At 40.7% G+C, this 24354-nt stretch overlaps 1 protein-coding gene across 7 annotated transcripts in view; it reads left to right on the forward strand.

The window, feature by feature from the left end:
* Nucleotides 1-24354, forward strand: part of pmfbp1 (polyamine modulated factor 1 binding protein 1) — an 829187-nt gene that overhangs the window by 733044 nt on the left and 71789 nt on the right. For all 7 annotated transcript variants that reach the window (XM_072595986.1, XM_072595983.1, XM_072595987.1 and 4 more), the window contains 2 exons: nucleotides 16893-17002; nucleotides 19923-19997. In XM_072595986.1, coding sequence (XP_072452087.1) covers nucleotides 16893-17002; nucleotides 19923-19997 — 185 coding nt within the window. The remainder of the gene's footprint in view (nucleotides 1-16892; nucleotides 17003-19922; nucleotides 19998-24354) is intronic.

The raw sequence follows: 24354 nt of genomic DNA on the forward strand, positions 1-24354 counted from the left end.
TTCAAGATAGAGATTGATACATTTTCAAATATTTAAAACATCAGAGGATTGGTGGGACAAACTCAGGTTTGGCTGCATCCGTGGAGAGTTTCTGCCACTACAGACAATGCCAAACATGATGAATTTCATCAGCATTTTCTGTGTTTGTTTCAGATTTCCAGCATCTGCAGGTTTTTATTTTTATTCCAGGGGTTGGTGGTAATTGCAGGGAAATGGTAATGAAGTAAAGGATAAGCCATTGATTAGTGGGATGGGTTCAGAGGACCAAATGGCCTACTCTTGCTCCAATCTCTTAAATTCTTGTATTCTTAGTCAATGATTTCTGGCTAATTTAGAAAGTAGAGCCTTAATCAAATGGTAAGTTTTAAGCAGACTTCAAGGAAAACGTTCTTTCAATAAACTATATTTTTTTAATTGAGATCCATCTTTACAGGAGAAGCAGCACAAAGGCTTTAAAGGGTAAATTTTCCAAGACAATAAATTGTCAGCAGGAAAATACTAAATTTACCTTAATGGTATTTGGCCTTTTTAGTCAATTGACTTAATCTTTTTAAGGCATATATAGAAGACTGTGAGATTTGCATGTGGCAGTTTTTGCTGTTTCTTAAAAATTTATATACACCTTCTTTGAATTAAATTGAGTGCACTCCACACTTCAATCAAACGTAGAAGGGCAGAGATCAAAATGTGACAGGATGCAAAATGACAAGAACAGATGAATGAAAGGTGCATATCTGCTTTGAGTATGTAATTGTGCTTCCCATAAGTAAATGAAAGATCCAAGTACGTAGTTGGCCCTTGGACTGTATTGCATTTGAAGATCACCATTCTAGGAATGAAAATAACTTTTCCGAGGTAAGTAATATTTCTCTTTACCCATAGTTAAACAGGCACCTGTCTAAATGAAGGACGTTTTCTTAAAACTTAATTGCTACTTTCTGTCTTAATTAAATATAACTTCAACTGGATTAAACAGTTTCCTTTAAACACAAATCATTGATCAATACCTGCCCTAAGGAGCCATTTTGATATGTTCCCAAAGATACTGCATAATGCAGTTTTCATTATAAGAAATGTAGGTTATAGCTGAATCTAATTTCACTGTATGAACATTTCTATTAAAACAAGACACTGTATTCCTTTACGAGCTGTCTTTTCTCTGACACTCCCAGAGAGATGCGCATCAACTGGACAAGAAGTGAATTCGAAATGTTGTCAGCCATGACAGCTGTTATATAGTATGCCATCCACAATGGCTAAAATTGCCATATTCATTACACCACCTCTTGTCCACATAGCCAGGCTTTAAATTGATGTTGAAAAGTATGTTAGTCAGTGCCTCAACTGTGTATTACAAATCATGTCACCAGAAAGTGATTTTTTTTCACTTTATTTCTATCATGTTCTCTATTACTGTCTGTTCTTGATATTGCTGTGTTTAGCTGGGTAATTAGGTGTAATAGAAAATTTAGACTGAAGTGCCTCTATTTCAGAAAGGGTCTTCTGTTAATAAATTACTACAATGTTGTTTGGCTTCTTTTGAACAAGACATTTCTTTTTGTGAAACCAGACTGTGTTCTTCTTCAATATGAATTTTAATAGCAGCACTGAATCTAGCAAGTGAACTACTAATCAGAGATACAAAACTGCAGTCAGTAACGCAGGAATCAAACTTCTACAAATTATTACAGTTTATGAAACATTTCTATACTGCACAGAGCAATTTGGAAATTAGAAGTATTGCGCAAATACAATAACAATTTACTACTTTAATATGGAGCCCAATATAAGTTGGCAATTAATCTGTTCTGTTAACTGATATAGATCATTAGCTTTACCATTCATGGAATTAAAATGTTTTTGAATGGGTCAGTAATTTAGTTATCTCAAAGTGATCAAATGTATAAAGTATTTAAGGTAAAAAAAATTGTGATTTGTTGTTACAGGACTTGATTTCTTAAGATGTGACTAGTGAGCTGAATGTTAGTGACATCTAGTGGCCAAAGTACAGTATAAAAATGTTGATTGGTTTGTGAGATATTTTTGCATATAAACAAATTTAATTGCTACTTTTCTTATTTTCAATATAATTATTTAAACATAGGCTTATGAATTGATTAGCAATCAGCGCATTACTTGCTGTTTATTATGGAAATTGTAGAGTAATCTTGATAACTAGTTCATAGCATGTGTATATAAAAATGCTATGTCCATGTAATGACAGCAGCAAATTAAGTGGCAAGTTTTATTTTTAAGAAAGATCAGCAATTAGATTTTCTGGTTTAATGTGCCCTTCATATTTTGAATAATTTCCCCAAATTGTTGTTTTGAGTTTTGTTGGTAAAAATTTTGAAAATTGTTATTGATTCAGAGCTAGTCAAGAAATCATCTGCAAATAAATAACCCAGATTCTGATGTTAACCAGATTGAAAACAACCACCAAAGAGAGCAAAGGAATTAATATCATTCAAAGAAAGTTGGTGGAGCATGTTTTGTTTTCTCATCTGTCCATCAGAATTTCAGATTTATATATTTTCTAGGGATGGTAGCTGTCAACAACAAAACCAGTATCTACATCAATGCAGTTTGAGTTCACCATGGCAGCAGCAACTTTCTCCTGGCCAATTGACTGAAAGCAAGCATATTGCAAACTGCTCCAAAAAAAAGCAACAACCAAGTTAACTGCTATAGTCAGTAGTTCTACACTACAACCTAGGATTTTAAATTGGCCTTGTCAATTTTGCAGATTATTTCAAGAAACTGGAAATGGTATAATTTCATATTTTCACCAAACAATTTTTTATAGAAATTGTTTTAAAATGTGTACTATTCAAAATTAGCTTCACTGTAAACATCAGTACTTGAAGTTACTTACTGAGAAAAAAAAGACAAAAAAATTCATGATTTCAGGATGTACCAAAGTGCTTCATAATCAAGGAAGTACTTTGGAAGTGAAATCACTGTTGTCACACAGGAAACAGGGCAATCATTTTTGCACAAAGTGAATTCCCACAGACAATACCCAGATAATTTATTTTTACTGATCTTGATTAAGGGTTAATTATTAGCCAGATTAGTGGACATAACATCCCTGTTCTTCTTTGAAATAGTGTCATGAGATCTTTTGTGACACCTAAGAGAGTAGATGTGGCCTCAGTTTAACTTGTTATCCAAGGGATATTTTATAAATCTCTATGCCACCAAATGTTCTCAAATATCTGAAATGAAATTGTAAGAATAAGAACAAGTGTGTCTAGGGAACTAACGTTTGTATAAGCGCCTTGTGTGTAGAAGAGGAAGATCAATTCCTTGATGTTTTTAAAGACCATATTGACTATTGGCTGTTTGATGAGGAATATTACCTTTTTGCGTTGAAATGCAAATTTCTTGAGACAGAAAATATTTAAGAAATTGAATGAAGAAAGAAATATGATATAATCTGTGAGCAGTTTGGCACAATTATTTAGCTCATGTAGCCAACAAGTAATATGTTGCTACGTATAAAGGTATTTATTTGCGCTAGCTTGTATGAGTTTCCAAAGAAATTTATCTTGTTAAACTAGAATATTTTTCAAAGTATTGATATCTGACTTTGATGTTTTAAAAATGGCTGTTTTTGGAAGCTGCATTCCTTAACAGGAGTAGAATTTTTGCACAACTGCAAATTATAATTAATAATAATTATAATTAAAATGCAAAATAGAGTAGCTCTCCTGCTGTTTCACCCAAGAGATTATTTTTAACGTAGTTGGGCTAACAAAGCCATGAAACTAAATGCTTATTGATAAATTGTGCATGATGACTCAGCAGACTCAAGATGGATGCCATCACTCCTCCTGCTAAGAAGCAAAATGTACTGATTATCCTTCATTTATATCATACTACAAAGAACAAAGTTAGGATTGGTACATACGCATTAGAATTATCATAAATATACTTTTAGAAAATGTAGTAAATTCAGATAGTGGAATTTTTCTCTTAATAAGATATATTAACGTAACAGTTATGAACAAAGAAGTTAAGGACTATGAATTTATGTGGAAGAACTAAGCTGACTCAAATGGAACATGTGGGGCAGAATGTTGTAAAGGCTTGAATGATATGGACTATGGCAAAAAATCACACATGACATTGGGCGAAGCCTTTTCCTACATTGGGAGGAATTTATTGCATTTTCAAACAGAATTCCAAGCAACGTGATGGTATTCTCACTATGGAGTGACAAAATGTCTGTTAATGAGATTAATGCGGGTTAACAGTATCATTAATAACCAGTCTCACCTCATTAATGTACAACTTCCTATTCTATCATATAAATAGTCATCGACAATTCCCAATATGCAAGTACGAGCAGGTACCTAGTGACATCCACTCCTCTGGGCACTCAGTAACAACTTCTCAAGGCACAGTCTAGTGCACTAGATTGCAGCGTGTGCAAAGGACACTGATAATTGCCAGCCTCTCAGAACCCATGAGGTACCTCTCCACTCTGCATGCAGGATGCTACAGTGCTTTAAAGCTGCACTTCGGGGCACAATGGTAACTAGTATTAACGTACTGTTACAAGACCAGTTTGCATGCAGGGACAGGCTCCCAGCTTGCGGATTGGATCAAGCTATGTCCCAAGACTGCTTGCTTGCTCTGTCAGCACTCATTCACTGAGTACCAACCCAGTTGCTCACTGGATTGCTTACCAGTTTTTTTTAGCACAGTCACAAGAGCCAAGTAACTTGTCTTTCTGATAAGCAATCCTCGGTCAAGAGAGTGGACATTGTGCTGTATAGCATATCACTACATCAATCTGAAACCGACACCATGTGTAAGTCACGTACACGTACTGTGTATACTTCAAACAGTCATATCTGAAAATCTAAGGGGAGTAATTTTCACTGAAGGCCATCTGTCAGTCAGGTGGTTTGGCTCAGTAAGTCAAGGGCAGCCTCAGATCAATCCAGAGACTTGTCCAAGAGTCCTGCCTGGTGCCCATGGTCCAAAGGGTCATGCCTCTGAAATCTATGGTCACGGTCAGTAATGTGGCTCCTTAATAGTTGGTTCAGGGTCAATGCTGACATAATCATGTGTGGCCATCATTCAGTGTACTGGCTCTTGAATGATTGATTGATTGATTTGATTTATTGTCTCGTGTATCTGAGTACAGTGAAAAGTTTGGTTTACAAATAGTACAGGCAGATCTTGGTAAGCAAGGGCATATAGATCATAGGATAAGAGAGAAGAAAAATGTTGGACAGAGGCATACAGATTACAGTGCATGGGTCAACAGTAACAAGATCAGCATTATTTGAAGTTAGAGAGTCCGCTCATCAGTCTAATAACGGCAGGGAAAGAGTTGTTCTTGAACCAGCTGGTGCATGTGTTCAGGTTTCTGTACCTTCTGCCTGACGGAAGAGGTTGGAAGAGAGCACTACCGGGGTGGGAAGGGTTTTTGATGATATTGGTAGCCTTTCTGCAGCAACGAGCTGTGTAATTGGGGTCTATGGATGGGAGGTGATGGTCTGGGCAATGCACACAACCTTCTGTAGTTTTTTTACGGTCCTGGACAAAGCAGTTGCTGTACGAGGCCATTACACACCCGGACAGTATGCTTTCTAAGGTGCATCTTTACAAGTTGGTGAGGATCCGTATGTACATGCCAAATTTTGTAAGCCACCCGAGGAGGAAGAGGTGTTGTTGTGCCTTCTTGACCATCACATCTACATGGGAAGTTCAGGACAGGTTGTCAGTTAACATCACTCCTAGGAACTTGACGGTCTCGACCCTCTCAACCTCCACTTCATTGGTGTAGATGGAGGCGTGTTCTCCTTCTTTCTGAAGTTAATGATCAGTTATTTAGTTTTGCCAACATTGAGAGAGAGGTTGTTATCCAGGGTTATGTAGTTAAGTGGGTTAAGGGTGTGGATTATGGTCTTTCAGTTATGTTCATCCAATAAAAGCAAGGGAAGCAGGGGTGAGAGGAAACATGACGGGCCACTGTTGCAGGAAGGGCAGTTGGTAACTTTATTCAAGGGGTTACAGTGCTGCAGGCACACAGACAGGAGAGATAAAGGAGTGAAGGCAACTCAATATATAAGATGATGACACAATAAAGCATGGATAAGAGCTGAGTCATACAAGAGTTGGGGAGTTCACCATTGGATAGAGTCATGCTAGTTTCCAGTGGGTACAGTGTCTGAACAAACCTGGTATGGGGCTGTTGGGGAGGGGTAGCAAGATAGGCAGGTGCAGACTCATATACAGAGGAACCTCGGTTTTCCGAATATCAATTATCTGAATATCGGATTAACCGAAGGAGATCTCGAGATCCCGATAGAAACATTACATAAAAGACGTGTTTCCAACACTGATTGCGCCTTTTGTTTACAGTGACTAAAAGTGAACTCAGCTTACTGAAATGCTGTCAAGAACAATCCTGGACTGATGGGAACCCAGGTACAATCTCCAAATGACTGACCTCCTGCCCTCTCTCTCTCTCCCCACAGACTTTCCCAGAGTTTTACACAGGAGTGTACCCTAAAGCCCCCTTCCCCAGATAATCTGTCCAACATTGCCTTGTACATGGCAAAGGTGGAACTTGTCAAAAAGTTACAGTGAAAAGTTGAGTGTGTGGCTGTATGTGCACGCACTATTTGGAGATTCACTACAAAAAAGGCAGCAGTCTTGTTATTGTTGTCCAGTCGGGCTGCCTTGGAGAGGGGGCGGGGGCAGGCGGGGGGGGCACACAAGTGGGGCTGTAGGCGGGGGGGGGGGGGCAGACGTGATGGGCAGTTTTGGATGGGGTTGGAAGGTGGGCAGGAGTGGGGACACATGGGAGGGCAGTGTTGGACAGGTTTGGGGGATGAGGGAAGGGGTACGGTGTTGGATGCGATTGGGGGGATGGGCGGGGGGCAGTGTTGGATAGTTTGGGTGGTGGGGGGAAAGGGGGCAGTTTTGGGCGGGTTTGGGGGCGCAGGCGGTGTTGGACAGGGTTGGGATGCAGGCGAGGGCAGGGACTCGCGCGCAGTGTGCTGATGCCTAATCTCCTGAATGGAGAGCGGACTTAAGAGAAAACTCCGAGCCCCAGAGGAAAGGCATTGAATCAATTAACCAAATAATCAATTATCTGAACAAAATAGTGCTCGTCCATCTCGTTCAGACAATCAAGGTTCCTCTATAGATGGGTTTGGTTGGGACCTGAGGAGGTTTCTGGAAAGGGGATTTGGAATTTTGGGGCCTCTCTGACACACAAATGCACAGTCTGGAAATTACTTTCCAAGAGCGTCACTTCGCCTTCCATCATCCTGGAAATTGTAACTACTCAGTTGGCAAGACAATAGCTCTAGCTATAGCTGGAGTAAGGTAATGTAAAGGTCTTGGCATGTGTTAGAAAAAGCTGCAAAACCCATCAATGTAAGGCCCTTCAGTAGGCAACAAGACAGATGGACCCATTCATTGCATAGGATCCAGACCTACAGGCTCCCAGTCCAATGCAGACTGTTTTGCTTTTCTTCACTGTATGTTACACACCTCTAGGCAGAAACATTGCTGCCCATTTCAAGCAAGAGCAATATCTGAGGTCACTGTTGACATACCAACATGGTTCTGGATTAGTGGTGCTGGAAGAGCACAGCAGTTCAGGCAGCATCCGAGGAGCAGTAAAATCGACGTTTCGGGCAAAAGCCCTTCATCAGGAATGAAGGCAGAGAGCCTGAAGGGTGGAGAGATAAGCTAGAGGAGGGGGGGAGTGGGGGAAGCAAGTAGCATAGAGTACAATAGGTGAGTGGGGGAGGGGATGAAGGTGATAGGTGAGGGGTGGGGGGGAGGTGGAGTGGATAGGTGGAAAAGAAGATAGGCAGATAGGACAAGTCATGGGGACAGTGCTGAGCTGGAAGTTTGGAACTAGGGTGAGGTGGGGGAGGGGAAATGAGGAAACTGTTGAAGTCCACATTGATGTCATGGGGTTGAAGTGTTCCAAGGCGGAAGATGAGGCGTTCTTCCTCCAGGCGTCTGGTGGTGAAGGAACGGCGGTGAAGGAGTCCCAGGACCTCCATGTCCTCGGCAGAGTGGGAGGGGGAGTTGAAATGTTGGGCCACAGGGCGGTGTGGTTGATTGTTGCGGGTGTCCCAGAGATGTTCCCTAAAGCGCTCTGCTAGGAGGCGTCCAGTCTCCCCAATGTAGAGGACACCGCATCGGGAGCAACAAAATATATTAGTGGATGTGAGGTAAAACTTTGATGGATGTGGAAGGTTCCTTTAGGGCCTTGGATGGAGGTGAGGGAGGAGGTGTTGGCGCAGGTTTTGCAGTTCCTGCAGTGGCAGGGGAAGGTGCCAGGATTGGAGGGTGGGTTGTAGGGGGGCTTGGACCTGACCAGGTAGTCACAGAGGGAATGGTCTTTGTGGAAGGCGGAAAGGGATGGGGAGGGAAATATATCCCTGGTGGTGGGGTTTTTTTGCCATCTCAAACATCAAAAACTGTAAGTACAACAAACTTTTATCTTCCCACCTCCATAACCAGCGGTCCTCAAACATTCCAGAAGATTACCCTGGCCTCTGGAACTGCTCGGACGCCATTAGCCATGCGGCTGGTGCAGCTGCCACCCCCACGCTGATTGATGATGTCACTTCCGCCCCCATCATGGCCACTCCCACAACCACTTCCACCCCTCACAATTCCTCATGCATCACACATGACATCACTTCCGCCCCTCACATCATCGCTGATGTCACACACTCAGTGACTTCTGCCACCCCTATTGCCCGTGTCTGCCACCACTTCCGCCCCCACCAACGCCACTCACCTGCATTCTGCTGACAACCCCCCCCCCCACAGATCCCACTGTCACCATTCCTTGCCCCCAGAACCCTGAGGGGAACACCACCCCTGCTCATGACACCACCATTCCCCCCACCATCACACCCACTCCAGTTACTGGCTTCACCCCCACTCCCAGCTCCACACCCACACCAGATCCCAGCTCCCAGCCCTACCGAGTTTTCACCATCCCTCCAGACCTTCCCCTCACTGAGGACGAACGATCAGTCCTCAGCAAATGACTCACCTTCATCCCCCTCCGCCCACACATCAATGAATTTAATACACGACGTGACGTCGAACAATTCTTCTGCCGCCTCCATCTTCGAGCTTACTTTCACAATCAGGACTCCCGCCCACCTTCCGAGGACCCCTTCGCCCACCTCCAACACACTGCATCCACCTGGACACCCCGCACTGGCCTATTACTTGCCTTCAACCTCTTCATTTCCAACTGCCGCCAGGACATTAACAGGCTCAACCTGTCTACCCCCGTCCTCCACTCCAACCTCTCACCCTCACAATGCACAGCCCTCCAATCCCTCTGCTCCAATCCCAACCTCACCATCAAGCCAGCAGATAAAGGGGGCACTGTGGTAGTCTGGCGCACTGACCTCTACACCGCTGAAGCCAAACGCCAACTCGAGGACACCTCTTCCTACCACCCCCTCGACCATGACCCCACCCCCCATCGCCAAACCATCATCTCCCAGACCATACAGAACCTCATCACCTCAGGAGATCTCCCACCCACAGCTTCCAACTTCATAGTCCGGGAACCCTGCACTGCCTGTTCTACCTCCTTCCCAAGATCCACAAGCCTGACCGCCCTGGTCGACCCATTGTCTCAGCATGCTCCTGCCCCACTGAACTCATCTCTACCTACCTCGACACTGTCCTGTCCCCCAAGGAACTCCCCACATATGTTCGAGACACCACCCACGCCTTCCACCTCCTCCAAGACTTCTGTTTCCCCGGCCCCCAACGCCTCATCTTCACCATGGATATCCAATCCCTCTACACCTCCATCCGCCAATACCAGGGCCTCCAAGCCCTCCATTTTTTTCCTCTCCCGACGTCCCAAACAGTACCCTTCCACCGACACTCTCATTCGTTTGGCTGAACTGGTCCTCAGCCTTAACAATTTCTCCTTTGAATCCTCCCACTTCACCCAGACCAAAGGGATAGCCATGGGCACACGTATGGGCCCCAGCTATGCCTGTCTCTTTGTTGGCTACGTAGAACAGTCCATCTTCCATAATTACACCGGCACCACTCCCCACCTCTTCCTCCGCTACATTGATGACTGCACTGGCGCCACCTCGTGCTCCCGTGAGGAAGTTAAGCAATTCATCAACTTCACCAACACATTCCACCCTGACCTTAAATTTACCTGGACCATCTCTGACACCTCCCTCCCCTTCCTAGACCCCTCCATCTCCATTAATGATGACCAACTTGACACTGACATTTTTTACAAACCCACCGACTCCCACAGCTACCTGGATTACACCTCTTCCCACCCTACCTCTTGCAAAAATGCTATCCCAATTGCTCCGCCTCTGCCGGATCTGCTCCCAGGAGGACCAGTTCCATCACAGAACACACCAGATGGGCTCCTTCTTTAGAGACCGCAATTTCCCTTCCCACGTGGTTAAAGATGCCCTCCAACGCAACTTGTCCACATCCCGCACATCGGCCCTCAGACCCCACCCCTCCAACCATAACAAGGACAGAATGCCCCTAGTGCTCACCTTGTACCCTACCAGCCTTCGCATAAGCCAAATCATCCGCCGACATTTCTGCCACCTCCAAAAAGACCCCACCACCAGGGAACTGCTGTGCTTTTCCAGCACCACTAATCCAGAATCTGGTTTCCAGCATCTGCAGTCATTGTTTATACCAACATGGTGCCTAGTTTTTAGAGACATTGCTCCATGTGAACTGATGCATATCCTTACTGTGAAAGAATTACAATAGAAACTACACAAAGGCACAAACAAACAGCTTTAGAAGCACTCTGAGCATGTTTTAACAAACATTAGACTTTATTGGGAATGAAATGTCAACTTGCCTTAGTGTACTCTCATTAGATTTTCTTTTACCTTTCTATCTATAGTACTCCTATTTTTCTCTTCTGAGTGCCAGTATTTCCTCTTTGTAGGGAGTAGGGAGCCTAAACTTGGGCATACTGCCACCCATCTAGGCCATTTCTGCCCTATTGTGGGTTGTCTTCTGAAAACAGAGAAAGGGAGGAATTGAATGAGATGAAAGTGACAGCTGTTAGTACAGGTTCAAGTTGGGGTAAGCTAGTGAGATGCCCCAAATGAATGAATGGGCAGAACAGAGGGCATTCAGGGCTATTATTATGGGAGGTTGGGAGAGGAGGTAAGAGCAAATAAGAGAATTGTTGCAAGCAGCAATGTATGTGGTAGAGCTTTATTTTTGCTGGGAGATGAGAGCAGTAGCAGGGACAGAGTATGTATGAGGTGGCATTACCCAGGTGGAGTAAAGGTCATTTACTTTTCTACAGCACCTCTGGGAATTCTCTGAATAGTTGATCTGTGACCAGACTGGCAAAGTCTGAAGGCGTGGCCTCCTCTGCCAGTCATGGGGGATAAGGATGTCCCTTCTCTCCAGCACATCTAGGTCCTTGTCCACAAAACAGGGCAGCAATATTACTTTGTCTTCCATATCCGGGGATAATGTCAGGAATGTTGCACAGTCACACCTGAATGTGAGTGCTCATCCTGCTGTGCAATGGCATGTTACAGGTGATGTGGGCACCAGGGATGTTAGTCCATTCCAGAAATCTGGTCAGTGGTCATTTTTGGAGCAGCCAGGGCCATTTCTGGAGCGGCCATTTTTGAGAAAGGCTGTTTTGTGGTTGAAGTGCTGCTAGTCAGTCTAAGTGTGGGCTTAGATGAATATTGGGCTTTGGTGTGGAGGGTAAGCAGCAACAAGGTAAGGGCAAGGTAAGATCTTTTTCCCAAAATCCTCTAGTTAAAGGGGCAGAGTGGTATGCTCCTCCTGTTCCATGTGGGAGATCAGGGAGCAGTCGAGTGTCCCTTTCCTGCAGGAAGTGTGTCCGACTGCAGCTTTTCTCAGACCACATGGATTGGTTGGAGTGACAGTTGAACATACTGAGAAGCATGCAGGAGACAGAGAATGTGATAGATAGTAGCTTTGAGAAGGTGGTCATACCACAGATACAGTCTGGTGGATGGGTGTCTGCCAGGAAATGTAGCCAAGTAGTGTGTGTTGTTGTGGCAGACACTAAAGACAAAAGAGAAGGTTGAGGCTGGTACAGAAGTGAAAGGCAGTAAGTTTAACAGATTAGGCAGGCAAAAGCATGGCAGGGAACAAGGAAAGACTGATTAATTAAACTGCATTTATGTCAATACAAGAGGCCTGACAGGTAAGGCAGGTAAACCCAGGGCATGGATGGGTACATGGGACTGGGATATCACAGCTATTACAGAAACATGGCTGAGTGAGGGACAGGACTGGCTATATGGGTGGAACTGAGAAATAAGAAGGGGGTGATCACTTTGATGGGATTGTATTATAGGGCACCCAATAGTAAGGAGGAAATTGTAGAGCAAATATGCAGGGAGATTTCAGATAGCTGTAAGAATAATAGGGTTGTTACAGTAGGTTGTTATAGTTCCAAACAGAGACTGGGACTACCATAGTGTTAAGGCTTGGGGAGCAATTTTTTAATTGTGTTCAGGAAAATTTTCTCAATCAATTTGTAGATGGCCCTACTAGAGAACAGTCAAAACTCAACTTCCTCTTGGGAAATAAAGCAGGCACGTGACTGAGATATTAGTGGTGGAGTGCTTTGGAACCAGTGACCATAATTCTATTAGTTTTAAAATAGACATCTGGCAAGTGGAAGGTTTTCAAAACCAAGATAACGAGAGTTCAGGGCCAGCATTTTCCTATTAGCGTGAAAGGCAAGTCTGGCAGGAATAAGCAACACTGGATGACTAGAGATATTTAGGCACTAGTCAAGGAAAAGAAGGAGACATATGTCAAGTATAGACAAGTGAATCTCTTGATGAATATGGGGATTGTAGGAGTACACTTAAGAGGAAAATCAGAAAGGCAAAAAGATGACATCAGAAGGTCAAGGAGAACCCAAATAGATTCTACAAGTATAATAAAAACAAAAGAGTAGCTAGGAAGAGAATAGGGTCCCTTAGAGATTAGTAAGGTCATCTATGTATGGAGCAACAGGAGAAGTGTGAGATTATTTCTCTTCAGTATTTACCATGGAGAAAGAATAGGGAACTCAGCAAAGTAAACAGTAAAGTCGTAAAAAGAGTCTGCATTACAGAAGAGGAGGTGCTGAATGTCTTAAAATCATAATGATAGATAAATCCCTGGGACCTGATCAAGTATATCCCAGGACATTAACAGAAGCTAGGGAAAAAAGCGCAGGGGCCCCTCTTGGAGATATTTATATCATTGACAGCCACAGGTGAGGTGCCAGAAGACTAGGGATTGGCTAATGTTGTGCCACGACTTAAGAAAGGCTATAAGGAAAAGCCAGGAAACAGGTGGGCAAGTTGTTGGAGGGGATTCTGAAAGACTGAGAAACAAGATATACATGCACTTAGAATGACAAGGACTGATTAGGGATAGTCAACATGGCTTTGTGCGTGGGAAATTGTGCCTCACAAAATTGGATTGAGTTTTTTGAAGAGGTGACCAAGAAGATGGATGAGTGCAGTGTAACAGATGTTGTCTATGTGGGCATAAGTAAGGCATTTGACAATATACCACATGGTAGCCTGGTTAGTAAGGTTAGATTACTTGGGATCCAGGGAAAGCTAGCCAATTCAATACAAAATTGTCTTGATGGTGAGACAGAGGGTGGTAGTAGAGAATTGTTTTTCAGACTGGAGGCCTGTGACTTGATGTGCCACAAGGATTAGTACTGGATCCACTGTTGTTCATCAGTTATATAAACAATTTGGAGGAGAACATAGGAGGTATGGTTAGTAAGTTTGTAGATGACACCAAAATTAATGGTATGATAGACAGTGAAGAAGATTATATAAGGGTGCTTGGACTCTTGATCAACTGGGCCAGTGGGCTAAGGAATGGCAGTTGGAGTTTAATTCACACAAATGTGAGGTGTTGCATTTCGCTAAGACAAGCCAGGGCAGGGCTTACATAATTAATGGTAGGTCCCTGAGGAGTGTTGTCGAACAGAAAAATCCAGAGGTGCTTGTAATTGGCATCACAGATAGACAGGTTGTTGTGTACATTTCTGGTCACCCTGCTACATGAAGGATGTTATTAAGCTGCAAAAGATGCAAAAAAAAGGTTTATAAGTATGTTACCAAGGTTTGAGTTGTAAGGAGAGTTGAATAAGCTGGGACATTTTTTTCCTGGAGCATTGGAGGCTGAGGGGTAATCTTATAGAGTTTTGTAGAGGCTGTACAGGACATTTGTTAGGCCACTTTTAGAATATTGCATGCAATTCTGGTGTCACTCCTATCGAAAGGATGTTGTGAAACTTGAAAGGGTTCAGAAAAGATTTACAAGGATGTTGCCAGGGTTCTGAGCTATAGGGACAGGCTGAATAGGTTGGGGCTGTTTACCCTGGACCATCGGAGACCGAGGGGTAACCTTAAAGAGGTTTATAAAATCAAGGAGGGCATAGAGAGGATAAATAGACAAGGTCTTTTTTTTCCTGGGATGGGGGAGTCCAGAACTAGAGAACATAGGTTCATGATGAGAGGGGAAAGATATTAAAGGGATCTAAGGGGCAACCTTTTCATGCAGAGGGTGGTACATATATGGAATGAGCTGCCAGAGAAAGTGGTGAAGGCTGGTACAATTACAATATTTAAAAGACAACTGGAGGGGTATATGAATAGAAAAGGTTTGGAGAGATAAGGGCCAAGTGCTGGAAAATGGGTCTAGATTAGGTCAGGACATCTGGTCAGCATGGATGAGTTGGACCGAAGGGTCTGTTTCCATGCGGTACATCTCTATGACTCTATGAGGGGTATAGATGAGGTGAGTAGTCAGGTCTTTTTTTTCCTGGGTAAGGGAGTCCAAAAGTAGAGGGTATAGGTTTAACACAAAAATTTAAGAGGGACCTGAGAGGCACCTTATTCACATAGAGGGTGGGTGTGTATTTATGGAACAAGCTACCAGACAAAGTGGGTATAATTACATTTAAAAATCACTTAGACAGCTACATGGATTTGGAAAGGTTTAGAGGACCACACATAGACAAATGGGCCTAGTTCAATTTAGGGGGCCTGGTCAGCTTGGACCAGTTGGGACAAAGGGTCTGTTTCTATGCTGTATACCTCTCTGACTCAATGAGTGGCAACTTCATCCAGCCAAGGTGAGATGGTAGAAATCCAGCTAGCACCAAATGAGGCTGATTCCATAGGTAGATAATTGATGGGTAATTAATTGAGTTTGGTATGATATGGTGAGGAGTGTCATTAAGCTTAATGGAGAGAAGCCTTCCATGAAACTTGATGAAATCAGCACTTAGCCAAAACAAAATAAAATTCTGCTCAAGGGGCTAAAATAAAATGCTGCTACAGGGCACCCATCTATACAGCTAGAAACTCTTAGGAGGATCGTAAAGATATACCCAGAAAGGTAAAAATATTTAGAATACCTGAAGTTTGCAAACAGATAATGAAGGTATGAGAATTCTAGCTTTGAAGAGAAACAAGAGGAAGAATTTCAAAGGAACTCAGTATAATATACTTTCTTTGTCTTGTGGAACCCTTAATTCCTCAAAATAACAGACTTTAATTTCGAACTTTTGAACAGTACTGTATAAAGAAACTTAAACTAAGAGCAGCTAATGTACAGAAAGAAGTTTTGAGACCAAGGGAGGTCAAATAAATAAAAGTATGCAGAAACCAAAAACTATTTTGATGAGGGTAAGTGAGCCAGAAATTGCTAAAACCACAGAACTGGTGAGTAATCAGGAACATTCTGTCCCTCCCAAAATTTGCTGTTCTGAACAGCCTGCCTTTACAAGAAAATGCCAACTGTTCAGCTGTAGAAACCATTTCATCCACTGGATCTGATCTGAAATGTTAATATTTTTAACTTCAGCAAGAAAAAAGAAAACACAAGGTACCTACAGTAAATCACAAAGGCCTAATGTGGCTTTGTTCTAAATATTATTTTGTCTAACCTTTAATTGTTATGTTCTTGGTATTTGATATTTCTTGATAACAACTTTATGTTTTTAAACAAAGGAATCTTGAGTAATAACTTGTAATAAATTAACTTTAATCCTGTTTAAAATGAAAATATAACTGCTAGACTTCTTTAACTTAAATAATTACATATTTTTAAAAGGGCTTCATGAGCTATACTAATACACAAATCACTGACCATTGGTGGGTGTGACAATGGCAGAAATATGAAAAATAGACGTTCAGGACCAGAGAAGTTGTTAGGTAGTAGTTAGTCTGTATAGGTCTTTGTAAATCCACTTGCATGCTATTTACATGGCATAACTTTTTTCAGGTGTTTTCAACAATAATGTTACAACTTATAAGGGAATGTTTCCCATCAGTTCATTGACATCTACAAAATTACTGTCTATAGGGACTTTAACAGCACACTCTGTGAAGGAGCAGAGAATAACAGACAACCATGTTCAAATTTTCACATTTAACTACAGACGCAAGATCTTGCTGTTAGTTTCACAGCTTTAATGACTGAAATATTGATATCTTTATCATTTCAACTGCAAAACCTGGACCACTATAATTTAGTGTCAGACCTATGCCAATACCTTTCTGAAATTCAGTGATAAGTCAGGGAAACTGCCCTTCCAATTTTCCATCCACCTCTGTTGGGAATTCTCTTGCAAGTGTTTAGTAGATTTTCCCTGCAGCTATATAGCTAAAATAGAAACTCAACATGTGAAAGGCGAGAGTCACAAGCCCATACTGAAACAGCCTGGCATGGTATGGGCAAACTTCAACACATTTTCACTGTAGCATCACTACTTATTTCTGATACATGAGATTTAAATCCACTGCAGTTAGTTTATTCTAACTGACAATTTTGGATTGTTTTAGCTCGAGACCTTACGAAAATCCCTGCATGGTGCAAGGTCAGACAGTTCAAGATTGCATCGAGAGAGTGAGCTGGTTGTAGCGAATGTTAACCAGTGGGTAAAGGATCAAAAGTAAGTAACTTAATTTATACTACGGTTTAGTAAAGATCCACAAATTAATCATGTAACAGGTTAACGTTCCGGTATGTTTCAAATATATATGTGGTTCAGCTGTCAGTTTAGGCAGTTTGACCAATAATGAGGTATGAAACTCTAAACCTGTGCCCAAACAATGAAGTATTACTTTAATGTGAGGGCCTGTTAACAGGACCAATGATACTTTCTATAATGTTGCTAAAACGGACACATTCTGTTGAACCTTTTGGCCTGCACTTATCAGGGTATTACCCAACAATACAAATTCAAGGGAAAAAAACATCTATACTGCATGGGAGGAGAGTATTGACTGGTTAGCAAACAGACTGTAATTGATAGAGGTCTTGTCATGAAGAATGCACACATACATGCTGATTGACAGTTAACAACCGAGCTTTGTTAACTTTTAAACCAGGCAAGTTGACTTTGATTGGTCAGGACATTGCCGTGAAAAATAAACCAGTTTTGTCACCTGTTTTGTTGAGTTGAAACAAGTGCAGTACATGTACATGTTCTTTCTGTCTGCAAAGAACAAGGACCCTGTATATTAATATATGTGGCTTTGCACACATGTAAGTGCACCACACTGAAAGCCTGATTACAATCCTAAATTGCTTGTGATTCTGTTTATGTTGATTTAATGCAGGTCTGTTTCTTCAATGATCAAAATGCTTAATAATATGAATACATTCGCAATGTTATCTTTTGGAAAATAATATAGAGTGTTTGATGGATTTTTCAAACTGATTAATAACCTTTATTGAGCCATAAAACAAATACTGAAGGGGAACTTGAACCCACAACCTTCCAGTTCAGTGACAAGTCTACCAACTGAAGCGCTTGAATTCTCAAAATGTAAACTACATTTGCTGTCTTGTCCTACCAAGTTCCATGCCATATGTAGGAAAATACTAAGGACAAGTAGCTCTTTTAACTAAAGTACATTCCTCCATTAGTTTGCTTTATTTAAAATAGGTTAGTTCATATAATTAGTTTTCTATATAAACAAGCTTTCCACTTTGAAAGCAACATTTTAACATGTGTTCACCAAATATTACCACTTAGTAGTGGTGAATGGAAAATGATAGCCACAATATAGATTATGATTTAGAATGACTAACTTCAAATTATTGTATATTTTTACATAGAATAAAATTGTCTGGAAATGCATCCTTTCTGATAACAAATTAATTTCACAAAACATCTAAGCTATATATTCTCATCATTCATAATAATCTCTGCCTCTTGAATGAATTGCATCTTTATTGTTTAGGTCGTAAATGTATTTGTATTAAACCAGAACTGAATGTTTGGAATTTATTTAAATGAACATCTCAATTTTAAAGTAATTCCCAACAATCTATTCCTAAAAAAAATTACCAAAATTGAATGTCACTAGAGAATAGTGAAGTTCTGTTGCACCCTGTGGTTGGTTCATGAAAACATTGTGATTGTTGCTAAGAAACAACCTGGACCAAAATTAGTGAGTAATGTGACTGACATCATTTAATCATATCACAGAAATAAGCAGCATCACAAATCTTATTCTATTGATGGTGCGATATTATTAGCTTTAGGTTAAATTAATTAATACAAAAGTAATCTAATAAAGGGATCATTGTGGTGTCACACATACATCATGTGCTGCTTAGCAACAAAGTTGCACCATTCTTGGTTATTTTGATATAAATCTGATTATTTGTGCTGTCACATCATTTGTGACCATGAGGAGGAGCGTGAATCATTGAACTACTGGTACAATTAACTTGTGCCCAGAGCTGTGCTGAATGTAATTTATTTATACTACCTGGTATCTGCTTTGGCCCCTCTGCCTGAGCTCACAAATAAATTTCACAAACCATCCAAACTACGTTCTCATCAATCAGAACATATCCAAACCCCTTGAGCTTATTGTATCTTTATCCTGTACATATTAGATTAGAATTGAATGTTTAAATTGAATAAAATGAAACTCCCCAGACCCAAGCCAATCTCTAACTAGAGATAGCAATTGTATAGGAATGAATGTTCAGCAAGTTGTAATGGCAGTAAGGAGTCACTGATTTAGTATTTTTGTTAAAATAAATATGGCAATGCTAACTAAGCCAAGAATCAAATCTGATAAAGTAATATTTATGAATATACATAGATATTTTCCAAATACACAAAACATAGTAAAAGCAACTAACCGCATGATGATTAGATTCCCTACAGTGTGGAAACAGGCCCTTCGGCCCAACAAGTCCACACCGACCCTCCAAAGAGTAACCCACCCAGACCCATTTCCCTCTGACTAATGCTATGGGCAATTTAGCATAGCCAATTCAACTTACCTGCACATCTTTGGACTGTGGGAGGAAATCCATACAGACACAGGGAGAATGTGCATACTCCACACAGACAGTCACCCAAGGCTGGAATTGAACCTGAGACGCTGGTGTGGTGAGGCAGCTATGCTAACCATTGAGCCAACATGCCGCCTCAAATGATGTTATGCTTTTCTGAAAAAATGGAAATGGTTAGTTCTTTTTTTTACAACATTTCTTTTTACAACATTTCTGGCCAAAATGAATGCATTAAGAGATCCACTAATGCATATTACAAAATCACACAAATTTGTTATGTTTTTTTACTTAATTATTCAACTGTAATGTTTTTCTGCAGCAGCATGACAAGTATAAATAAAAACTGAATGCTTGAATTCTGATAAAATTATGGAAAATTAGAAAAATATGTGGTGTATAAAACATGAAAACATTACTTTTCACGCTGCATGATGCCAGGTGCTTCCATGGTCAAAATGACATTCCATGCGGTTCCTTATTATAGATTTTTCTGCGTCTTTCCTGTATTAACTGCAAGCAATTAATACATTGTGTGTGTGTTTTTTATAAAGGCAAGCCAATGAAAAACTTGGAAACAAGATCAAAGAACAAACAAAGCAAATCCTTCAACTAACAACTGAAAAAGAGTAAGTATCAACACTGGGAACTAACTAGTGTAAATGTCAGACTTGCCTGTAGTAGGTATTAATATTGCAGATCTTCATCTGTGCTACCTGATAACACACCTTTGGATAGAAACAGCATTGCTCCTTTTAAACACAATTGTTCAATGACCTACAAAGATAGATTATGTGCAAAATTATTTTGAGAACTAGATGAGTCTGATCGAAACAAAGCAGATCTATTAGTTCTTTGTTTATTACAATATAGGATGGTACAGATAAGCAAGTAAATATTTATTTTCAGAAACCCCAGGTCAATGATGATTGTTGTATAAACGGAGTTGAGAGCTTCAGTTTCCTTTCCTTAGCTCACATTCTCCATGCCTCCCCAGACTAGTTATGTGCCTGACATGTCTTATGATATATTTGACCTTTACACATTTTGATTTATGTCTTCCCACTTGTACTCAGAGACATGAAAGCTTATTTCATTGAAACTTAAAATAAAAAGCACCAGTAGGGGATATTCAATATTTTGGTCACGGTTCCTGATTTTGATTTGAATTTCTGGGTGTTCTGGGCAGCGCAATCATTCAACCTTTAGAAGCCGTTGATGCTATAAAGTCTGCTTTGCAAATTCAGCACTTTTGCAATATATTGTTGCCAATAGACTAAAGGAAAAATTTAAAGTTATGAGCTGACTTCATGTTATAAAGCAAAGTGAGCCCATTTGTGGACAAGCACACAGAGTGCCTTCAGATCCACCACGTCTGCATTATATGAAATGAAATGATAAAAAATTGTCATTGGTATATGTTGTGGTTGCATCTACCACTACCATCTCAGATATGTTGGGTAAATTCACTTCCATTAATCCTTCTTACTTATATTCATCTACATCGCTGATACCAACTGAAGAAGAATGCCCACACAAAGTCTTCAGTCAAAGTGAGGGTCTGTCATGCTGAAGAGACTAAATTCATAATACATAGTACTTAATGCATACTCATATCACATCTGAGTTACACACCCATTTCCATCAGAAGGACAAAGGCAGCTGATATATGGGAACACCACCACCTTGCAAGTTTCCCTGCAAGCCACTCACCATTCTGAGTATAACAGTAGTGATGTCTTACTACAGTTGTATTGGAATTTGGTTATACCACAGCTGGAGTTTTCATTCTCCTGAGAGCTATTATTGTCATTGAGGGAGTGCACTTAAGGTTCACTAGATATGTTTCAGTATTGCTGAACTATCCTATGAAGAGAAATTGGACAAATTGGTCTGTGTTTTCCAGAGTTTTGAAAAATAAAAGATTATCTCAACAAAACTTACAAACTACTGAAGGGATAGAGAGGGTGGATGCAGGTAATATGTTTCCCTTGGCTGGGGTGTCTAGAACCAAGAAGGCAATTTAACATAAATAGGATGTCACTTAGGTCAGAATTGAAGGAGGTTTTCTTTACTCAGAAAGTTGCGAACCTTTGGAATTCTTTATCACAGATGGTTGTGGAGGATCATTTTTTGAGTATGTTTAAGTTAGTGATTGATAGATTTCCGATTACCAGTGGCATAAGGGGTGAATTGTAAGGGTTGGATAAAGACATTGAAGTGTTTAATCAACCATGATAGAACTGAATGGTGGGCAGGTACATGAGCCCCTGTTTCTATGTTCCTAAAACCAGGAATTTGGATTTGATTTTCGTAGGTTGTTCTATTACAATTTACCTGTATTTTTCATTTCCTCTATAATCTTTATTTTGGCTTTAGCAAGTTTTATGCTATCCAACACAATGCATCCTGACAGAAAAACCATACATTTGTTTGATAACTTACGGATTCTGTGATTGTGATTGAACAGCACACCAGATTGAGATGTTTATAACTATTATTTCTTTTCACTGTTGACATCTAATCTTCGGGGATACTGCCTAGAAAAAGTGTTCAGTTCCAAGCAAAGACCTTCAAAAACTCCGCTCTACTTATGAGGCAGCAGGACTAACCACTGAGCCACCGTGCCTTCCAAATCTTATCATTGTGCTTCGTTTCTTAATTCACATTTTTTGGAGTAGAGGATTAACAATGTTAAATAGCATGGTTCTGTGTGCTTATATATGTTGCTAGTTTCTATGTGTGATCCTACCCATTTATAGCTTTAATAGGGCTCTTGTTGCACTATGGTAGTGTGCCTACCTCTGGGTACCTAGTTCCTACCCACTTCAACAGTGTAGTTTAACAGATATAATTACATTAGCGGATATCAATATTTTCCCATTTTCAAGCTAGTAAAAACTGCTATTATTTTACAATTCAGGTAATAAACACAACACAATGAGTTTCTAACAATGAAGTGATTCTCATTTTTAAGATTTATTCTCACTTAGAGAAAAAGTTTCTACCATATTGAATACCGAAGTTTGAAGAAAACACTACTTCCCTCTTAGGTGCCTTGCATCGTCATCTGTAGTAATTGATCTGTGGGGATTGAGAAGGTCCATACCAGGATTATTACCATGTATGCAGTATTTAGTATTGTTTATAACTAATAGTGTTACTTTGAAGTCTAAGCCTGAAAAACATTCTTAATTTTGCCTTCTCCGTAACCAGTCTATCTTGATCTCAAACTCAGGGTGAGCCACACGATAAAAGAATACCCCTTGCATTAAATTGCCTTTCCTTTGTCTTCCTACAAAAATATATCACATTACACTTCTCTATCTGAAATTTATTCTGCCACGCCTGTCCCACATTCAAGCAGCCTATGATATGCCAACCTATGTTAAAGTATTAACATATGCATCCAACCAGTGTAAAAGAACCTAATGTGCACCACCTCATATGAAATGCATTTTATTTCTATCTATAAAAATGTTAGCTTACCATTGGGAATCTACAGGAAGGAGATTCCAACATTGAGAGCAAAGAGCTCCATTTTACAAACAAGTGTTGAACAATGAGACCAGAATTTGACTAGTGAATGGGAAAGGCCATTCTGCATTTATTAGCATGCATTAACATCTTATTAACAGCCAGCCTTCAGCAGGATCTACTATACTCAATTGACTGAGACAAAAGCTTTGGTCAGATTGATGAAGGTCATATAGAGTAGTTGATGTTGTTTTGGCATTTTTCTTCAAGTTTCAAACTGTGAAAATCATATCCAGAGTTCCACAGGTTGATCAGAAGTCACACTGGCTTTCAGGAAGGATTATCTCTGAGACTGGGAGAAGGCACCTAGCGAGGATTCAAGTAATGATCTTCTTGGTGATAGACAGCAGGACAATTCTTCGGAAGTTCCCACAGTCAACTTTGATTCCTTTCTTGAGAACAGTGATAATGGCAGCTTCCTTAAGATCAGCAGGAATTTCTTCTTTCCCCAGATTTTCAGGAGCAGTTGATGGAGATGACAGGTAAGCTCTGCTCCTCCAAGTTTGAAAATATCCAAAAGGAATCCAGTCTATTCCTGCAGATTTTCCATTATCCATTTGTCTAATGGTCGCTTCAGCTTCTGCCACACTACGTTGAAGCACAAGATCATCTTTCGTGAGGAATTGGGGGATTTCCTCAAAGATGTTGTCATTGATGTTATCACAGTTTAGGAGATCTGTGAAATGTTCCCTTCATTGAAGACTGATGTTTTCTTCATCTCTTAACAGGGTTCTTAGCCTTATCCTTACTTTGCACTGGTTTAAGGCCAAGGATGTTGGGTCTGTAAATTGACTGAAGAAACCCCTGATGTCTTGTTGTCTTGTTTGTCAGCAAGAGGTTGAAGCCCCTTAGCTTTCTCAGTCCACCATTAATTTTTGATTTATTTCATTCCTTTATGTAGGCCAGCCTTTGCTATTTAATAAATTCTCCTCTTTGCCTTACTGCTTTGCCAGGCATGGAGAGCCTCTTGTTGATAAGAATTTGGATGATATAGTCATTCTCATTGAACCAGTCTTGGTGTTTGCTGGTCTTTTGGAGCCAATGATCTCTTCACAGCATGAGATGATGGCTGTCTTCAGCTCTTTCTAGATTTCCTTCGCTCCACTAAAATTAATTCGTGGAGATTTTGGTGAAGACATTGTCACAAATCTACTTGACACTTGAAGTTGCAGCATGTTGAGTTCTTTTTCAGAGTTGTTTCTTCGTCTTTAGCTGCTTTTAACAGCATTTCACAGACATTTAGGAGCAGTCATCTGCACTCGTCACCACTTTAGTAATGAGGACATCCTTTTGGCATTGAAATCAAACAAAGACATAATTAATTGTGTGCTTGTACTTTGATCATGGATGCCTCCAAGAAGTCTTGAACTTGTCTTTTTCATGATGGTGGTGACCAGCTGTATTCCACAAAATTGATGAATAGGAGAATCCCATTGGTGCTGCAATTCC

The sequence above is a fragment of the Chiloscyllium punctatum genome, chromosome 26, assembly GCF_047496795.1.
Source record: "Chiloscyllium punctatum isolate Juve2018m chromosome 26, sChiPun1.3, whole genome shotgun sequence".
In the NCBI taxonomy this organism is placed as follows: domain Eukaryota; kingdom Metazoa; phylum Chordata; class Chondrichthyes; order Orectolobiformes; family Hemiscylliidae; genus Chiloscyllium; species Chiloscyllium punctatum.